We start from the raw sequence: 17,698 nt of genomic DNA on the forward strand, positions 1-17,698 counted from the left end.
TTCTTTATATCCGCTATGACACAGGAAGTGACGAATGCGTGTTGTTCTGCCATCTTGGGAAGGTCCTGCTTGCTGTTCGAATGCTAGGGGTTGAGCCGTGGGCTGCCATTTTCAGAAGGTCTGTCAAGGCTCCTCGTGTCCGGGTGCATAACCATGGTGAGAGAGTTAGCTTCTGTTTTGAGTTCATGGTTTTGCTGCTGTCAAAAGAAAAATGCATAGGTTAAAATTTTCTTCCTAAGCTTTGACACCTGGAGTGTAATGGGAACAGCGGAGGTGAACACCAGCCAGGAGCTTGATAAAGGACGTCATTAACTGGGATTCCGTACGATTTACCCTGATTAACAAATGTTTTCTTGGAGTTGGGGGTGTACTACGTTTGACTGATTCCTTAGCATGCACAAAGCCCTGGATTGAATTCCCAGCATTTTGTAAACCGGCCAGGACAGGGCAGGCAGTGCATAGTGGTGCTGTTGGGGACTCAAGGCTGTAATCGCAGCGCTTTGAAGGCGGGAGAATAAAAAATTCAAAATCATCCTGGGCTCCAAGCAAATGTGAGGTCAAGTGTGGACTACAGGAGCCCGGTCTGCGGGGGGGGGGAAAAAAATCCTGTTCATATTTGCTCCACTGCAGCTAACCATTGTTAACCATGGTTTTGTTAGTGCTGTTTTCCAGGGCAAAGGGTAGCACCAGATTTTGTATTCTTCCAATTCTTTCCCTTTGAAGAAGAAAATCAAGTATGTGTGTAGCTCTTGACACGTGCATTGCTTTTGAACATACTAATTAAAGGCCGCGCGTGATTGGCCACGCCTTTTACCACTGCACTCTGGCAGCAGAGTCTGGAGAGGACTGAGTTCCAGCCTGCCTTATCTAGGGAGTTTAGGACTGCGAGAACTACACGGACTAATTGTGTTTCTAAAAACCAAATCTGCTAATTAACCATGAATAAACTGTTACTATTACCACATTGTACAGATTTTTGTGTTGCTTAGAGAAGTTAAATTGTCCAAGCCAGCCAGCGTGGTGGCACCTTTAATCCCAGCACTGGGGAGACTAGTGGACTGTGAATTCCAGTGTCTCAGAGGCAGATCTCTGTGAGTTCCAGGCCAACCTAGCAATTTTTTTTTTAACTACACAGCTAGGTTTTGGTTTGGTTTGGTTTGGTTTGGTTGTTGTTGTTTTGTTTTGTTTTGTTTGTGGCACAGACATTTCTTTTTCTTTTTTGGTTTTAAGAGACAGGGTTTCTCTGTAGCTTTGGAGCCTGTCCTGGAACTACCTCTTGTAGACCAGGCTGGCCTCCAACTCAGAAATCTGCCTGCCCTGCCTCCTGAGTAATGGGATTAAAGATGTGCACCACCACTGCCCAGCTGGCGCACACATTTAATCCCAGTACTAAGGAGGAAAGTGTTTCTCCTCCCAAGCTGACCACCCAAACTTCCTACCTCCACCTTGAAAATGCTCAGGTGACAGGCGTGTTCAGATACCTAGTGTGTGTGCTGTGGAGAAGGTTCAGTGTTAACCTAAACCGGCTGGGTGGTACTGTGCTACAGCCTCAGTCCTTCAGTTTTGCATTCGCAGTATCTTTCTTCAGCCGAGACTTCTTCTCTACTAGATGTTTACACATTGTCTTCCAGACTGCAGTCTGAATGCCACTGCCTCCGAAATTACTCTGTTCCAGGAAAAATAAGCTGGAACCAGTTCTCACTGATTCCCAAGACTAGATTTTTGCCAAGCTCATATTCAGTGATACTACTTTGGTATCAGCCATGGTAAGTCTGTACGTATCAGTGAGATTAAGAACTACACACGCAGGGCTTTCCTGTGAGAAACTGGTTCTTGATCCTTTGTCAGCCCACTCCTAATGGGAATTCAGGTACCTCGCTGCATCCTTTTCCATGAGGATTAACAAGGATTAACAAAGCCATTTGCTCATCTTTCTTCCTCCATGAAATAAACAAGTAGACATTGTAAAGATTCTTTTTTTTTTTTTTTTTTTTGGTTTTTTTCGAGACAGGGTTTCCCTGTAGTTTCTAGAGCCTGTCCTGGAACTAGCTCTTGTAGACCAGGCTGGCCTCGGACTCAGAGATCCACCTGCCTCTGCCTCCCGAGTGCTGGGATTAAAGGCGTGCGCCACCACCGCCCGGCTCAAGATTCTTATTTTTTGTTACGTTTTAAAAATTGTGTCCATGCCGTTGTGAGACACATGCATGCAGATGTTGGAAGAGGCCAGGAGCGTCTGATTTCTCTGGAGCTGAGTTACAGGTGGTTGTAAATTACCAACAAGGGTGCTGGGAACTGAGCTCGGGTCCTCTGCAGAAACATCCTCAGCCCTTAACTGCTGAGCCATCTCTGCTCCAGCAGGCGGACATTCCAAACCTTTACTCATTCCAGGAGGGGGATGCTTTGATCTTCATCTTTCCCTTCTTCTCGGTCCCTGGGTAGCAGTGCTCCAAAGGGTAGAAATCTTCAGAGGCCAAGATTATAACTTAGTTGGTAGAAGTCTTCTCTAACATGTGTGAGGCCATGGGTTAGAGTCCCAGAATGAAATAAAAATTTAAAAAGTGAATAAAGTAAACTAAGTTCCGAAAGTGGGAGTGGGTAAAAGTCATCCTTGCAGAAGCTTTGAGAAAGCTAAGGAGAGGATATGAGGAGATGATGTTGCAATGAAATATACCAGCTAACATAATGGAGATGTGAGCAAACAGAACACTTTGCTTGGAATTAAAAACCCTGATACAAGAAAAAAAATAGAATGAGGGGGAAAGAATTTATGAGCTTTTGTCAGAACCACCCATGAAAACTAGAGTGATTTATTTACTTATTTCTTTTTAACTGTTTATTACATTTTATTTAACTTGTGTTTTGTGAGACAGATAAGAGGATCACTTCCAGGAGTGAGTTCACTCCTCCCACGTGAGTCCCGCACACTGAAAGCAGGTCATTAGGTATGGTGCATGCACCCTTATCCGCTCACTGCCTTCCCATTCTAACTCCCTCTCCCTCCCTAGCTCTCTCTTTTTTTGGGCGGTGGGGGTGGAGATTGAGTCAACATCTTTATACAGAGTCCAGGCTATCCTGGAACTCAGTATGTAGACCTGCTGGTCTTAAACTCACAGAGATCCTCCTGCCTCTGCCTCCTGAGTGCTGGGATCAAAGGCGTGCACCACCACCACGCCCGTCACCAGCTTCTCTTTTTAAAAAATTATTTTCAGCCGGGCTAGTTCTAGGACAGGCTCCAAAGCTACCGAGAAACCCTGTCTCGAAAAACCACACACAAAAAAAAATTCATGGGCTGGAGAGATGGCTCAGTGGTTAAGAGCACTGGCTGCTCTTCCAGAGGTCCTGAGTTCAATTCCCACAACCGTCTGTAATGATATCTGGTCTGGTGTCCTCTTCTGGTGTGTAAGCAGAAAACTATACAGAGTAAATAAATAAATCTTTAGAGAGACGGGGGGTTGGGGAAACATGTCTCAATTCCCAGCAACCACAATCATCTGTAGTGATATCTGGTGTCCTCTTCTGATGTGCAGGCAGAAAACTGTATACAGAGTAAATAAATAAATCTTTTTAAAAAATTATTTTCGGGGGCTAGTGAGATGGCTCAGTGGTTAAGAGCACTGACTGCTTCTCCAGAGGACCCGGGTTCAATTCCCAGCACCCACATGGCAGCTTGTAGCTGTCTGTAGCTCCAATTCAAGAGAATCTGACAGCATTATACCAATGCGCATTAAATAAACTTTAAAAAAAATTTATTTTCGTATCTGCACATAATACATTCCGGTTAGCTATACTACCCTCTCTCCAAAAAGCTGTCCTCACAACCAGTCACCCCCTACTGTCCTGTCTTTGTTTTGTTCTTGTTTGGGATTTGTTCTGTGATGCTCCTTTACCCAGAGATGCCAACAGGGCATGGTTGTCCGTGGGCTCAGCTAAGTCATCAGTGGCTGCAGCACTAAAGACAATGATATCTTCTCTCCCCAGGAACTGTCTGTCAAGGGGCTGGCCCTCCTGTTTGGGCTTACCTGATCTCCATCTATGACACACATCCTGTGCTGTTATTTTTCTTTTTAAAAAAATATTTATTTATTTATTTATTATGTGTACAATATTCTGTCTGCGTGTATTCCTGCAGGCCAGAAGAGAGCACCAGACCACATTACAGATGGTTGTGAGCCACCATGTGGTTGCTGGGAATTGAACTCAAGACCTTTGGAAGAGCAGGCAATGCTCTTAACCTCTGAGCCATCTCTCCAGCCCCTGTTATTTATTCTTATTTACTTACTGGAAATATGTAGCCCTGGCTGGCCTGGGACTTATTATGTAAGCCAATTTGACCTTGAACCCACAGAGATCCTTCGGCCTCTTGCCTCTGGAGTACTGTCGGGTACAAAAGACACTCCAATTCCCCAAGCTCCAAGGGACAGACCAAATATCCAGAAATGAACTCAACCTGTACTGTTAAGGGATTTCTCTTGGTTTGATAAAAGCCAGTCTTCCTCAGGAACTTGTGAAACTGGTTCCCTTTTACCAAAAGGAGTCACTTCCCTCACCAGTGCTCATGCTGGCCTCCTGGCTGCAGTACCACAGTGCCTGGTACACACTTCAAAGTCCTGCTCCCTTCCTAGCCCTTCTCACCTCCTCCATCCTAAACTCTCCAGCCCATGGGCTCCCTCCCTCCAACTGCTCCCCATTCTTCTAACCTGCTGCTCTCACTGTGTTCTCCCTATGCGCAGCTCCTGGCTCTCTGGCTGCCATCTCTATTCTCTATCTCCTGCTAGTCTCCCCGTTCTCAAGATACCCCTGGCCCTGTTCAGTCTGCATCTTTCTTTGTTCTGACTCTTCCAGATACCCCTGGCTGTTCCTTCTCACAATAAAAACCTTCCCCTTAGCTGGGCATGTGAGAGGCAGAAGCAGGCAGATCTCTGAGTTCCAGAACAACCAGGGCTACACAGAGAAACCCTGTCTCCAAAAACCAACACAGGGCTGACTGTCCTGACTGCCTGACTGTCCTCTGTAGACCAGGTTGACCTCAAACTCACAGAGATCTGCCTGCCTCTGCCTCCCAAGTGCTGGGATTAAAGGCGTGTGCCAACGTCGCCTAGCTTGGCTCCCTTTCTCATATAACAGCCCTACCTGTCCAGGGATGATACCTCCCACACAAAGCTGGGCCCTCTGACTTCAATTAGCAACCAGGAAAATGCCTAAGGCTAAAGAGAGGTGACTCTAGTTGAGAGCACTGGCTGCTCTTTCAGAGAACCAGGGGTTTGATTCCCACCAGTTACATGGTGGCTAATAACCACGGAGGCTCACAATTGTCTGTAACTCCAGTTTCAGAAGATCCAACACCAACCTTTTGGTCCCAAGGGAACCTGGTATGCATATAGTATGCTCACAAGCCTACAAGCATGCAAGGGCAGAATATCCACACTCGTAAAGATAAATAAATAAATAAATGAATGAATGAATGAATGAATAAATAAATCTGTGTAGAGATAGGGAGACCCTATCTAAAAAAGAAAAAAAGAAAAAAATGCCCCCTCCAGATATACCCACAGTCCAATCTCATGGAAGCAATTCCTCAATTAAGTCAAGTTGGCAACTAAGATTAACCATCACTCCGGGTGGTGTGGTACAAGCCTTTAATCCCTGCACTCAGGAGTCAGAGGCAGGTGAATCTCTATGAGTTCGAGGCCAGCCTGGTCTACAGAGTGAGTTCTAGGACAGGTTCCAGAGTTACAGAGAAACCTTGTCTTGAAAAAACAAACGAAAGATTAGCCATCTTAAGGTCTCACGTAGCCCTGGACGGCCTGGAACTCTCCACCAAAGTGGGTCGATATCAGACTTGCGATGATCCTGTTGTTTCTGTCTCCTGTGTGCCGGGACTGCAAGTCTATGCCACCATACCTGGACTTTAGAGGGGATTAAAGGGCAGGACTGGCCAGTGAGGAAAACCAGAAAAGACTCAAGGTCTGTGCTACAGCCTGAAACGTAATGAGCTGCGAGAGAAGAGTTAGGAGGGAACTGAGGCCCAGAAAGTAGTAAAATGCTTTGCTTAGCACACACAGGCTCTGGGTTTGACCAATCCCCAGGGTCATTAAGAAAAAGGGGGGGCCCTGGAGAGATGGCTTCACTTGGTAGTTAAGGTGGTTAAGAGCACTGGTTGCAGCTGGGCGCATCCCTTTAATCCCAGCACTTGGGGAGGCAGACACAGGTGAATCTCTGTGAGTTCGAGGCCAGCCTGGTCTAGCAAGTGAGTTCTAGGACAGGCTCCAAAGCTACAGAGAGACCCTGTCTCCAAAAAAACAAAACAAAACAAACAAGAAGTGTAGGGCCCGGGTCTGCCCTTGTTCCTGGGGCTCATCTTGAGGACAGTTTTTGGTCAGATGACTAAGCATTCTGTTTGTCCCTGTGTTCCCTCTGCCCCTCCTGGTGATTTGCTGTAGGGCATTGTTGACTCTTTTGTTGGTATGGTAATTTCCCACCTGCCTAGGTGGAAGTCCTTGCATTGGAGTGGGGTATATAAGATTTTCCCCAAGGCTAAATAAGGCTGATCTCCTTCCGAATGACCCAGGTCTCTTTGTGTGTTCTTTCAATCTCCAGGCCCTTGCCCGGCTCACGTAAGATACAGTGGCGCGCGAACTGTACCAAGGGGGTAACACAGAATCGGGTGTTACAAAGAAGAGTACTGATTGCTGTTCCAGAGGACCCAGGTTCAATTCCACATTACAGCTAACAACTGTGTGATTCCAAGATTTTACAGCCTCACACAAACATACATGCAGGCGAACACACCAATGCACAGAAAATAAAATAAATAAATAAATAAATTACAAAAAAATAGTGAGCTAGTGGTATTTGTACATGATTGTAGTTCTAGCTATTGAGGAGGCTGAGTCCAGATGATCACATGATCATAGAAATTTGAGACTGGCCTGGGCAATACATAGAGACCTCCCCTCAAATAAATAAATTCGGCTGGTGAGATGGCCTACAGCTTGTCCTCTGACCTCCAGAGTTTTACTATGGCATGTACCTACACTAATACAAGTGTAATAAATGAATAAATTAATCAATAAAATAACCGGAATAGTTAGTTGTGTGTGATGGTCAATGTGGGTTGTCAGTTTGGCAGGATCTAGAATCCAATCTCTGGACTTGTCTGGACTGAAGTTTCTAGATTGGGTTAACTGAGGTGGGAAAACCTATCTAACAGCAAGCGGCACCACTCAGTCTCCTGGATAAAATGGTGAAAGTGAGCTGAGCACCAGCACGGATCCCTCTCTACGTCCAGAGTGTGGACTAAAAGTGACCAGCTACACCAGGCGCCTGCTGCCACATGGACTGCACCTTCTCAGAGCCAAAACAAGCCCTGTCTTTCCTAATAAATTGTTTCTCAGCTGGGTGGTGGTAGCTCACACCTTTAATCCCAGCACTCCAGAGGCAGAGGCAGACGGATCTCTGTGAGTTTGAGGCCAGCCTGGTCTACAAGAAGACACTAGTGCCAGCACAGGCACTAAAGCTACAGAGAAACCTTGTCTCAAAAAAACAAAAAACAAACAAACAAAAAATGTTTCCATAAGTTTTTTTTTTTTTTCAGCAAAGAAAAAGGTAAAAGAACAAGTAGCTGAGCAGAGGTGGTTTACTCCCTTAATCCCAGCACTCGGGAGGCAGGGGCAGGTGGATCTCTATGAGTGCCAGGCCAGCCTGGTCTACATAGCAAGTTCCAGGACATCCAGGGCTCCACAGAGAAATCCTATCTCGAAAAAACAATAAAAGAAAGCAGATAGAAAGCTGGGCATGGTAGCTCACACCTGTAGTCTTCATACTTGAGAGGTTGAAACAGGAGGGTTACCACGAGTTGGAGGCCCGGTGCGCCACTGAGTTCCAGGCTGATCTCCAGAATGAGAATAGATTGTGTGTGTTTTGAGTTTTGTTGTTGGAACTTATTTTTATCATTTCAATTTTTCACCGTGCTCCACCAGGGGGCAGGTCGACCCAGTATATTAATCTCCCAACGCGCTTCTTTTCAAAGGGATTTGGATACTTAGGGCGCTCAACGCTGACACTAAGGTTCTAAGAACCTTTATCTCAAACTCAAAAAGCCTTTGAATAGCGCCTCAGCTTTTTTCTTTTTTTTTTTATCAATTTCCAGTGGCACCCCCATCTCCACCCTTATTGGCAAATTCTTTCCCGCTTCCTTCAATCTCTTTAAAATTCCTCTTTCCACTTCGGTCGAAAGAGAGGAAAGACAGCTAGCCAAAGACAGCGGGAAGGTCTATGGAGACGGTCTCGCCGAGGCTGGAGAAGCAGCGCCAAGACCACGGGAACTGGACAGGCCTCTCCACTGAAGAAGAGGGGTGGAGCCCCGAGCGGGGCCGCCTCTCTTCTTTCCCGGGGCCTGGGCGGAGAGGGAGGAAAACTTCCTGGCTGGGACTCTGGCGGTTTTTGCCTGCCAGCTCTCCGATCCCGCCTACCAGTATTGGCTCTTCCCGACCCCTCCCCCGGCGCCCCCAGAGTCCGCCATGGCCAAAGCCTACGACCACCTCTTCAAGTTACTGCTGATCGGGGACTCGGGGGTGGGCAAGACCTGTCTGATTATTCGCTTTGCAGAGGACAACTTCAACAGCACTTACATCTCCACCATCGGTGAGCCCCCTGACTGTATCCCAGACCCATCCCCTGCCCCCGCCCACCCTCCTGAATGAATAGGGACCCTACTTTTTGATCCTCTTGGAGTAAGGCATTAGCTTCCTGTCTCTCGACCCCTGTCCCAGACCCATCCCCCATAATGTCCCTGGCTAACTCTCAAAACTTCTAACCTTTCTGAGGCCTCCAGGTAACTCCAATTGCTACCACCCCTCCCGTTCTTGGTAATAGCTCCTGGTCTCCCCAGATCCACATAGGCTCTTGTCATCCCCTCCCCCATCCTTCACCGAATCCATCTAAACTCTAGATTCATTCCCAATTCTTCACAATTTCGCTTTCCCCCTGCTTCCCAATTCTGTTGTTCTCCTTCTGATCCACAGGGCTTCAGACTTCCCCTGCACCCTCCTCCCTTTCTAATCCTCTTCCCAGTCCCCCTCCCTTCACTGGGCACTGCAGAGAGTGGCCGAGGGCACCGGGTGAGGAAGGTGGAAGCGAGGGACCTTGGGGTCTCTGAGTAAGCTTTCTGACTCATCCTTCTCTCTGGAGCCCCTAAGAGCCCCGGGAGATCTGCCCAGACTTCCAGTAAAAAGAGTGGCCTTTCTTTTTCCTCCCTCTTCATCTTTATCTTCTCTTGACGGAGACTCTCAAGTCTGGTGATAAAGGGAAAGAAAGAAACCGCTTCTCCCAATGAACTGATTCCCCAGAGGAATCTTATGGAGTCCCAGTCCGACAGTTCCAAGCCAAGCCCACTAGTTAAGTCACAGAGACATCAATCAGCTGCCTTTTCCGTTCCTCTTTACCCTGGAGGGCTAGCTGGCTGGTTGGCGGACCAAAAGTCTGTGTGTGTTGGGGGAGGGGGAAAGAAGACTGGGAAAGTGAGATCGAGTTGGAAGTGAAAGCTGTCAGGGGGCACGCTTTTAAGCCCCTAAAGAGAGTTTCATCACTTCTCCGAAACGTCATAAATTCTAAGGACAAACAGTGTGCTTACTATAGGAATAAAGCTTTGGGAAAGCTCTCCCTGTTTACGCGTCCAACAAGGTCACCCCGAGTGTCTGCCTGGCAAAGGTCCCGGCGCCCCCACGTCCCGTCCCACCATACTTTTCACATACACACACACACACACACACACACACACACACACACACACACACACTCACCTGGCCTCACACCTTTCGCTCCAGGAATTGATTTCAAGATCCGAACTGTGGAAATTGAGGGGAAGAGGATCAAACTGCAAGTCTGGTAAGTCAGCTCCCCAGCTCCCCAGTCTACACCCACACCCTGCCCTTCATCCCTCATGTCTTCTTCCTAATTTTTTCTCTTTCCAGTTCTCCTTCTCCTCCTCCTCCTTCTTTTGGTTTTTCGAGACAGGGTTTCTCTGTATAACAGCCCTAGCTGTCCTGGAACTCAAACTTCAAACTCACAGGGATACACCTGCCTCTACCTCCCAACTGCTGGGATTAAAGGTGTTTAATCACATAGCTTCTATGTGATTAAACACCTTTAATCGCTCTATTTTTTTTTCTTTTTTTTTTTTTTTTTTTTTTTTTTTTTTTTTTTTTTTTTTTTTTTGGTTTTTCGAGACAGGGTTTCTCTGTAGCTTTTTTAAAGCCTGTCCTGGAACTAGCTCTTGTAGACCAGGCTGGCCTCGAACTCACAGAGATCCGCCTGCCTCTGCCTCCCGAGTGCTGGGATTAAAGGCGTGCGCCACCACCGCCCGGCCTATTTTTTATTTTTTGAGACAAAGTCTTATGTAGCCCAGGCTGGCCTGTAGCCCAGGCTGGCCTGGAACTCACCATGTAGCTGAGAATGACTTCAGCTCCTGATCCTGCTGCTTCTGTCTCCCATGTCTTGGGATTACCGGCATTGTGCAGGCATGTGACACCATGTTGGTCTTTCTTTTTTGCTTTATTTCTTTCCCTTTTTATTCTGTCCAATACACCTCCTAATTTATCTATCTTGCTTACTCAGCTGTCCTTCCATTTCTGTCCTTGGTGTCCCAATTTTAGTTTGTTTGTGTTTTTTCCTCACCCAGAGCATTCTCTGGACTTGAAAACAAATGTCTTTTGAGCTATGATGTAGAAACAGGTTCTAAGTGCTTTAAAAAAAAAAAAAAAAAGACAAGTTCCAGAATTATAAATTTGACTTGCAGTCAATTGCTTTCTCTAAGTTTTAGAGAGCAACTTTTTCCCAGCATTTAGGATGCAAAGGCGGGTGGATCTCTGTGAGTCTGAGGCCAGCCTGGTCTACATGGTGAATTTCAGAAAAGTCAGGGTTGCATAGAGAGACCCTGTCTATAGTAGTAATATTATAAAATAATAATAATAAAACTTAAACATTTTAGAGAGCACAGGAGGTCACATTCAGAGGTGTGGCCTGACTGTGTAAGGAGGTGGAGACACTATAGATGTGGGGGCACTGCAGGTGTGGAGGCATTGCAGGTGTGGAGATGCTGCAGGTGTGGAGGCGCTGCAGGTGTGGAGATGCAGCAGGTGCAAAGGCGCTGTAGGTGTGGAGGCACTGAAGGTATGGAGGCATTGCAGGTGTGGAGATGCTGCATGTGTCTGCAGGTATGGAGGCACTGCAGGTGTGGAGATGCAGCAGGTGCAAAGGCGCTGTAGGTGTGGAGGCGCTGCAGGTGTGGAGGCGCTGCAGGTGTATAGACGCTGCAGGTGTGGAGGCACTGCAGGTGTATAGACGCTGCAGGTGTGGAGGCGCTGTAGGTGTGGAGATGCTGCAGGTGCGGAGGTGCTGCAGGTGTGGAGACACTGAGGCTTTCACTGAAGCATTGTGGTGTGACAGATAAGCAGCAGCAGATGGGGTCTAAACCCTGGTGCTGCTCTCCAGTTCGGCTTGACCTTCATCAGTTACCCAGCCTCCCCACTTTTGTTTCATTTATAAATTGGGGACAATGAGACATGCTTCACAATGATACGGGTTAGACAGGATCACACATACACACACACACACACAAAGTGATATCAGGACAGTGCTTGGCATCTATGAGTAAACAAGAGACATCCTGTTTCCCAGGCCTGCAGCCTCTGAGTAACAGCCCGACTGTCCTTGGTCCATTTCTCCTTTACTGTTTCCTGACTCTTTTCCTTTCAGCCCCACCCCCAGTGCTGCAAAAGCCAAGCTCTTAGGAAAAGACTTTCCCTCCCTCTCGGAGCTTCTTGCTTCCGTTTCACCCTGTGAAAACTTCTGCTTTAGGGACACGGCTGGCCAAGAACGATTCAAGACGATAACTACAGCCTATTACCGTGGCGCCATGGTATGAGTGTGGGTATGGACATGGGCTAAAGTCATGGTTTCGTGAGTACGGAGGGTGACAGCATGGGGTAGGGGATGAAGAAGGAGGGTAAGGCGTGTTGCAGTGAGCCCCATAGGGCCTGTGTTTAGACCCATGGGTGGGACTGGGAGGGTCACTTAGAGGACAGTAGAAGGCTAACGGGAATATGGTCCCAGGTGAAATCTGTCACCCCTTAGGGTATTATCCTAGTATATGACATCACAGATGAAAAATCCTTCGAGAATATTCAGAACTGGATGAAAAGCATCAAAGAGGTGAGACACCTCCAAAAGAGATGGGGGAGCAAGGTGCTCCTGGAGGGTGGTGGATGTGAGAACGGGCAGGATTCAACTTTAATTAATTTATTTAAACTTAGGTAGATGGGTATTTTGTCTACATACATACATCTGCGAACCAGGTGCCCTCAGAGGTCAGAAGGGAGTGGTGGACCCCTGGGACTTTAGTGACAGATGGTTGTGAGCCACCACGTGGATGCTGGGAATTGAACTCAGGTCCTCTGGAAGAACAGTCTGTGTTCTTAACTGCTGAAGCCTTCTCTCCAGCCCCAACTGTTTCTTTTTTGTTCTTCTCGAGACAAAGTCTCCCTCTGTGGCCCCAGCTGTTGTGAAACTCACTATGTATCCCAAACTCCCTGTGGTCTTGAACTCATAGCTGTCCTTCTGCCTCAGCTTTTCAAGTGCAGAAGTTATAGGTGTGAGTCACGTGACAGCCGGCTTTTTCTTGTTCTGCTCTGGTCTTCAGAATGCTTCTGCTGGCGTGGAGCGCCTTCTGCTGGGGAACAAGTGTGACATGGAGGCCAAGAGGAAGGTGCAGAAAGAGCAGGCGGAGAAGGTGAGGGGCAGAGGACCGGGGTGTTTGCCTCAGACCGGGAGAACCAGCGTGAGGAGGGATTGCTGAATGCTTTGCTTCTGCCTTTCATCTAGCTCTCTCCTTCCCTCCTCACCCCCTACAGTTGGCTCGAGAGCACGGAATTCGATTTTTTGAGACAAGTGCCAAATCCAGTATGAATGTGGATGAGGTAAGATTCACCTTCCAAGACATGAAAGTCCTAATAGTTTTACGCTCTCCTCCAATCTGTTCTAACCAGTTTCCCCTTTAGGCTTTCAATTCCCTGGCACGTGACATCTTGCTCAAGTCGGGAGGCCGGAGATCGGTGAGTTGGTTCTACTTGCTAGGTACCACTGTGTGTGTCTGCAAGAACTGCAGTGCAGAGATGCAGAACCCAGACCCCAGCCCTGAAGGGTGGGAGCAGGAAGATCAGGAGTTCAAGGCCATCCTCAGCTACTCTATCTAAACAAAAACCCACTGTGGGGGGGCAGCATGGGACTGGACTATAGGACACCTTTTATCCCATCACTCAGGAGGCAAAAGCAGGTGGATCTCTGAGTTTGAGGCAATACAGTGCCAGGTGGATCTCTGTGAGTTCGAGGCCAGCCTGGTCTACAGAGTGAGTTCCAGGACAGCCAGGGCTACACAGAGAAACCCTGTCTCAATAATTAATTAATTAATTAAGAAGCAGGCCAATTGAAGAGGAGGAGGAACAATGCCAGGGTTTCTCATAATGGGGAGATTGCCTTGAGTTTATAGGCTCCTACTCCAGGTATCCCTTCACACACTGACCCTTCTTCTACCTTCCTGGCTCTAGGGAAACAACAGCAAGCCCTCCAGCGCTGACCTGAAACCATCTGACAAGAAAAACACCAACAAGTGCTCCCTGGGCTGAGGGACAGTCCTTGCATCCTCCCCACAGTGCTCCCTGGGCCGAGGGACAGTCCTTGCATCCTCCCCACAGTGCTCCCTGGGCCGAGGGACAGTCCTTGCGTCCTCCCCACAGTGCTCCCTGGGCTGAAGGACAGTCCTTGCCTCGTCCTCACACTGAACCTGGAGGCTAGACTTGAGAGAGGTGGGCTGTGGGGTTGGTTGCACAGGGGAGAAACCAGTGGGACCTAGAGGGGCAGATGAACTGGTGATGAGGAGAACGAGGATGAAGAAAAGGGAGAAAGGGGCAGGGGAGAGGAGGGGAAAGGAATCAAGGATGGGAAAGGTGAAAAGGGTTTGAGAAGAGGAAAGGAAGAATAATGGTCTCAGGTCCTGAACTGTCCTTGGGTTTAAAGTCAAACATTACTAATGTAAATATGTTGATTTCTCCATTAGTGGTTCAGGTTTAGGGCCCAGAGAGGCCGGCTTAGCACTGCTCTGGAGGTCGCTCACTCATGGTCTTTGTTAATATTAAAGGCCACTGTTTTACACGGATGTTCCATTCGCATGACTTGTATTCTGTCAGACTGCTCTCCACTCAGATCCAGTTCTTGTCACTTCAAGATGCTGCTTCACTTGCATCTGCCTGGGTTCCCCTTCCTTGCCCCTGCCTCCCTTAACTGGTAATAAAATAGCAAAGAGAAGCCTGGCAGTGGTGGCCTAGCTTCAATCTCAGCACTAGGGAGGCAGAGGTAGGTGGCTTTCTGTTAGTTTGAGGCCAGTCTGGTCTATAGAGTGTTTTCCAAGACAGTCAGGGTTACACAGAGAAACCCTGCCTTGAAAACAAAACAAAAAAAGTAACCTGGCAAAACAATTTCTTTTAGCAAAAATGGTGTGCTACAGCCAGACTGGACATTCACTTAGCTTTTGTTCTCATGCCAGGGGTGACCTACTCTGCCTCACCCAGCCTGTGAGAGCTCAGCTTCACACTCTTCACAAGATTCCTCAAGCCGGGCGGTTGGTGGCGCACGCCTTTAATCCCAGCACTCAGGAGGCTGAGGCAGGCAGGTCTCTGTGAGTTCTAAGTCAGCCTGGTCTACAAGAGCTAGTTCCAGGATAGGTTCTAAAACTACAGAGAAACCCTGTCTTCAAAAACAAAACAAAACAAACAAATTCCTCAAAAAGGAAATGAGAGAAAGAAGGAAGGGGTCAGCTGCGTGTGCAGAGCAGCAAGTACTGGAAATGCCGCAAGGTATTTTTGTCCCCACCCCTCCAACCCTTTGGTTTTTCTGAGACACGGTTTCTCTGTATAACAGTAGCCTAGCCCTAGCTGTCCTGGAACTGGAACTCACTCTGTAGAGCAGGCTGGCCTTGAACTCACAGAGATCTCTGCCTCCCTGGTACTGGAATTAAATGTGTACTACTACCACCCAGCCACAGAAAGGCTTTTTTTTTTTTTTTTTTTTCAAGACAGGGTTTCCCTGTAGTTTCTAGAGCCTGTCCTGGAACTAGCTCTTGTAGACCAGGCTGGCCTCAAACTCAGAGATCCGCCTGCCTCTGCCTCCCGAGTGCTGGGATTAAAGACGTGCGCCACCACCGCCCGGCTTTGCATCTTTTTTTTTTTTTTTCACAGCAAGGCTTTTTGGAAACAAAGTTTTACCAGGTGAGTAAAGAGATTTGGATTCCTTGCCATATAGTAGTTTTATGAGGTGGGGGAGATTTGTGAAATATCGGCCATTCATGGGCTAGCCATCTTTTGATATAAAGACAAAAACCAACTTTTCTACAGATTGAAGGGAGCAAGAGATATGGGAGTCATATATTTATCAGTGTTTTCTGAGCATCTGCTCTATGACAGACAACAAGTGATTGCTAACAGCTTTTTGGTGGTACATGTAAGCAGAGGAATAAACAAAATCTTGGTTTTTTGAGACAGGGTTTCTCTGTAGATTTGAATCCTGTCCTGGAACTAGCTCTTGTAGACTAGGCTGGCCTCGAACTCACAGAGATCTGCCTGCCTCTGCCTCATGAGTGCTGGAATTAAGGGCGTGAGCCACCACCACCCGCCAAGGAGTAGACAAAATCTTAAAAGAAAAACACTCTTATTAGGTTTTGTTTTTAAGTTTTGGTTTTTGCCTGGCATGGTGGTTCATGTCTTTAATCTCGGCGCTCAGTAGGCAGGTGGATCTCTGTGAGTTCCACGCCAGCCAGGACTATAATAGTGAGACCTGTCTAAAAATAAATAAAGGTTTTAATAAATAAAGTTTTGTTTTTATTATTGTATTACATGTATGACTGTATGTGTAATGTGGAGGACAACTCTTGGGGGCAATGTGTTCCTCCCACGAGGTCCCGGGAACTGGGCTCAGGTCATCAGGCCTGCACGGCAACACTTACCTGAGCAGCAGTCTCATCTGTCATCTTTTGGATTTCGTGCAACTTGGTGTCTTCGCTACTTTTCCATTGTAGTAAAGGGGCACCATGACCAAGGCATTAAAGAGGAGTTTATTGGGGGCTTGCTTATCACCCCAGAGGGTTAGAGTCCATGGTCATTATGGTGGGGAATGTGGAAGCAGCAGGACAGAGACAAAGTTAATTGGAAATGGTGTTGGCATTTGTAACCTTAAAGCCGACCCCAGTGACACACGTCCTTCAACAAGGCCACACCTCTGCATCCTTCTCAAACATTCTCAGTCAGAGCATCCCACTGGGTCTCACCTGGAGACCAGGCAGACTGGCCCTGAGCTTGCAGCTGTCCTTGTGCCTCCCAAGTACTGTGACATAAACAACACTTAACTCCTGAAAAATAAAGGAGCTAAAACTACTGACACACAGAAGCACAGCCAGCCAGGCAGTGGTGGTGCGTGCCTTTGCCTTTAATCCCTGCACTTGGGAGGCAGAGACAAGCAGATTTGAGTTCAAGGCCAGCCAGGTCTACAGAGTGAGTTCCAGGACAGGCTCCGAAGCCACAGAGAAACCCTGTCTCGGGGAATAAAAAAAAGTACAACCAGAATATTCAGGTTAGATGTACTGTCCCTATCTATAGTTTACCCTTTCACACATACCTCCCTTCCCTTGAGGCAAGGTTTCCCTGCATAGCCTAGGCTGCCTCATATTCATGGGAATATGCTACCTCAGCTATGTATCTTAGCCTGGACTACACAGTGAGATGCAATCTTTTTATTTTTTTTTCTCCGAGACAGGTTATTAGCTATGAAGCCTGACAGAACCTCTGTAAATGCCAGATGTGGTGTCACATCTATAAACAGCACTCCTAAATGACATGAGAGCTGGAGACAGGAGCATTGCCAGGAAGCCCACAGGCCAGCTAGCCTGGGGTAGAGAGCGCAGCAGCAGCAAAAGATCCTGCCTCGGGGAGATGGCTCAGAGCTTAAGAGCACTGGGCTGTTCTTCCAGAGGACCTGAGTTCAATTCCCAGCAACCACATGGTGGCTCACAACGATTTATAATGAAATCTGGCACCTTCTTCTGTACTGTAGGCATACATGCAGGTAGAACACTGCATAAATAATAAATCCAAAAAATAATAAATAAAAAGGTGAAAAGAAGTCAGACAGTGCTGGCATAAGTCTTTAAATCACAGCACTTGGGAGGCAGAGGCAGATGGATGTCTGAATTTGAGGCTAGCCTGGTTTACAGAGGGAGTTCTAGGTCGGCCGGGGCTACGCTTGTCTCAAAAACAAAGCAAAAAAAAAAAAAAAAGTGAAAAGAACCTTCTAGAAAATTGTCTTTGGACCTCCACAAGCACATCATGGCACAAAGCACTCACTTTATTAAAAAAAAATCAAAAACCCGAGCCGGGCGGTGGTGGGGCACGCCTTTAATCCCAGCACTCGGGAGGCAGAGGCAGGTGGATCTCTGTGAGTTTGAGACCAGCCTGGTCTACAAGAGCTAGTTCCAGGACAGGCTCCAAAGCCACAGAGAAACCCTGTCTCGAAAAACCAAAAAAAAAAAAAAAAAAGAAAAAAAAAATCAAAAAACCCGTCTCAAAAACTTGCAAATCTCCTTCCCCTTGGGGCCAGA

At 47.4% G+C, this 17,698-nt stretch overlaps 1 protein-coding gene and 1 long non-coding RNA gene across 4 annotated transcripts; both read left to right on the plus strand.

Annotated features, from left to right (window-relative positions):
- Window positions 1-43: 43 nt before the first annotated feature.
- Window positions 44-7,018, plus strand: LOC119800951. Its single transcript, XR_005283114.1, has 4 exons — window positions 44-156; window positions 1,632-1,766; window positions 2,871-2,942; window positions 6,598-7,018. It is a non-coding gene; the product is annotated as an uncharacterized LOC119800951 (long non-coding RNA).
- Window positions 7,019-8,381: 1,363 nt separating this feature from the next.
- Window positions 8,382-14,209, plus strand: Rab13 (RAB13, member RAS oncogene family). 3 transcript variants are annotated; one of them, XM_038311145.2, is made up of 8 exons: window positions 8,385-8,643; window positions 9,825-9,885; window positions 11,857-11,917; window positions 12,133-12,210; window positions 12,698-12,787; window positions 12,909-12,974; window positions 13,056-13,109; window positions 13,602-14,209. In XM_038311145.2, the coding sequence occupies exons 1-8, from the start codon at window positions 8,520-8,522 to the stop codon at window positions 13,677-13,679; spliced, it is 612 nt and encodes a 203-aa protein (XP_038167073.1). In that variant the 5' UTR covers window positions 8,385-8,519; the 3' UTR covers window positions 13,680-14,209. The 3 variants fall into 3 exon arrangements, with proteins under 3 accessions (XP_038167074.1, XP_038167075.1, XP_038167073.1); XM_038311147.2 differs by lacking the exon at window positions 12,133-12,210 and having other exon boundaries at window positions 8,384-8,643; XM_038311146.1 differs by lacking the exons at window positions 12,698-12,787; window positions 12,909-12,974; window positions 13,056-13,109; window positions 13,602-14,209 and adding an exon at window positions 12,312-12,686 and having other exon boundaries at window positions 8,382-8,643.
- The last annotated feature ends 3,489 nt before the right edge of the window (window positions 14,210-17,698 follow it).

The sequence above is a fragment of the Arvicola amphibius genome, chromosome 14 (assembly GCF_903992535.2).
Source record: "Arvicola amphibius chromosome 14, mArvAmp1.2, whole genome shotgun sequence".
In the NCBI taxonomy this organism is placed as follows: Eukaryota; Metazoa; Chordata; class Mammalia; order Rodentia; family Cricetidae; genus Arvicola; species Arvicola amphibius.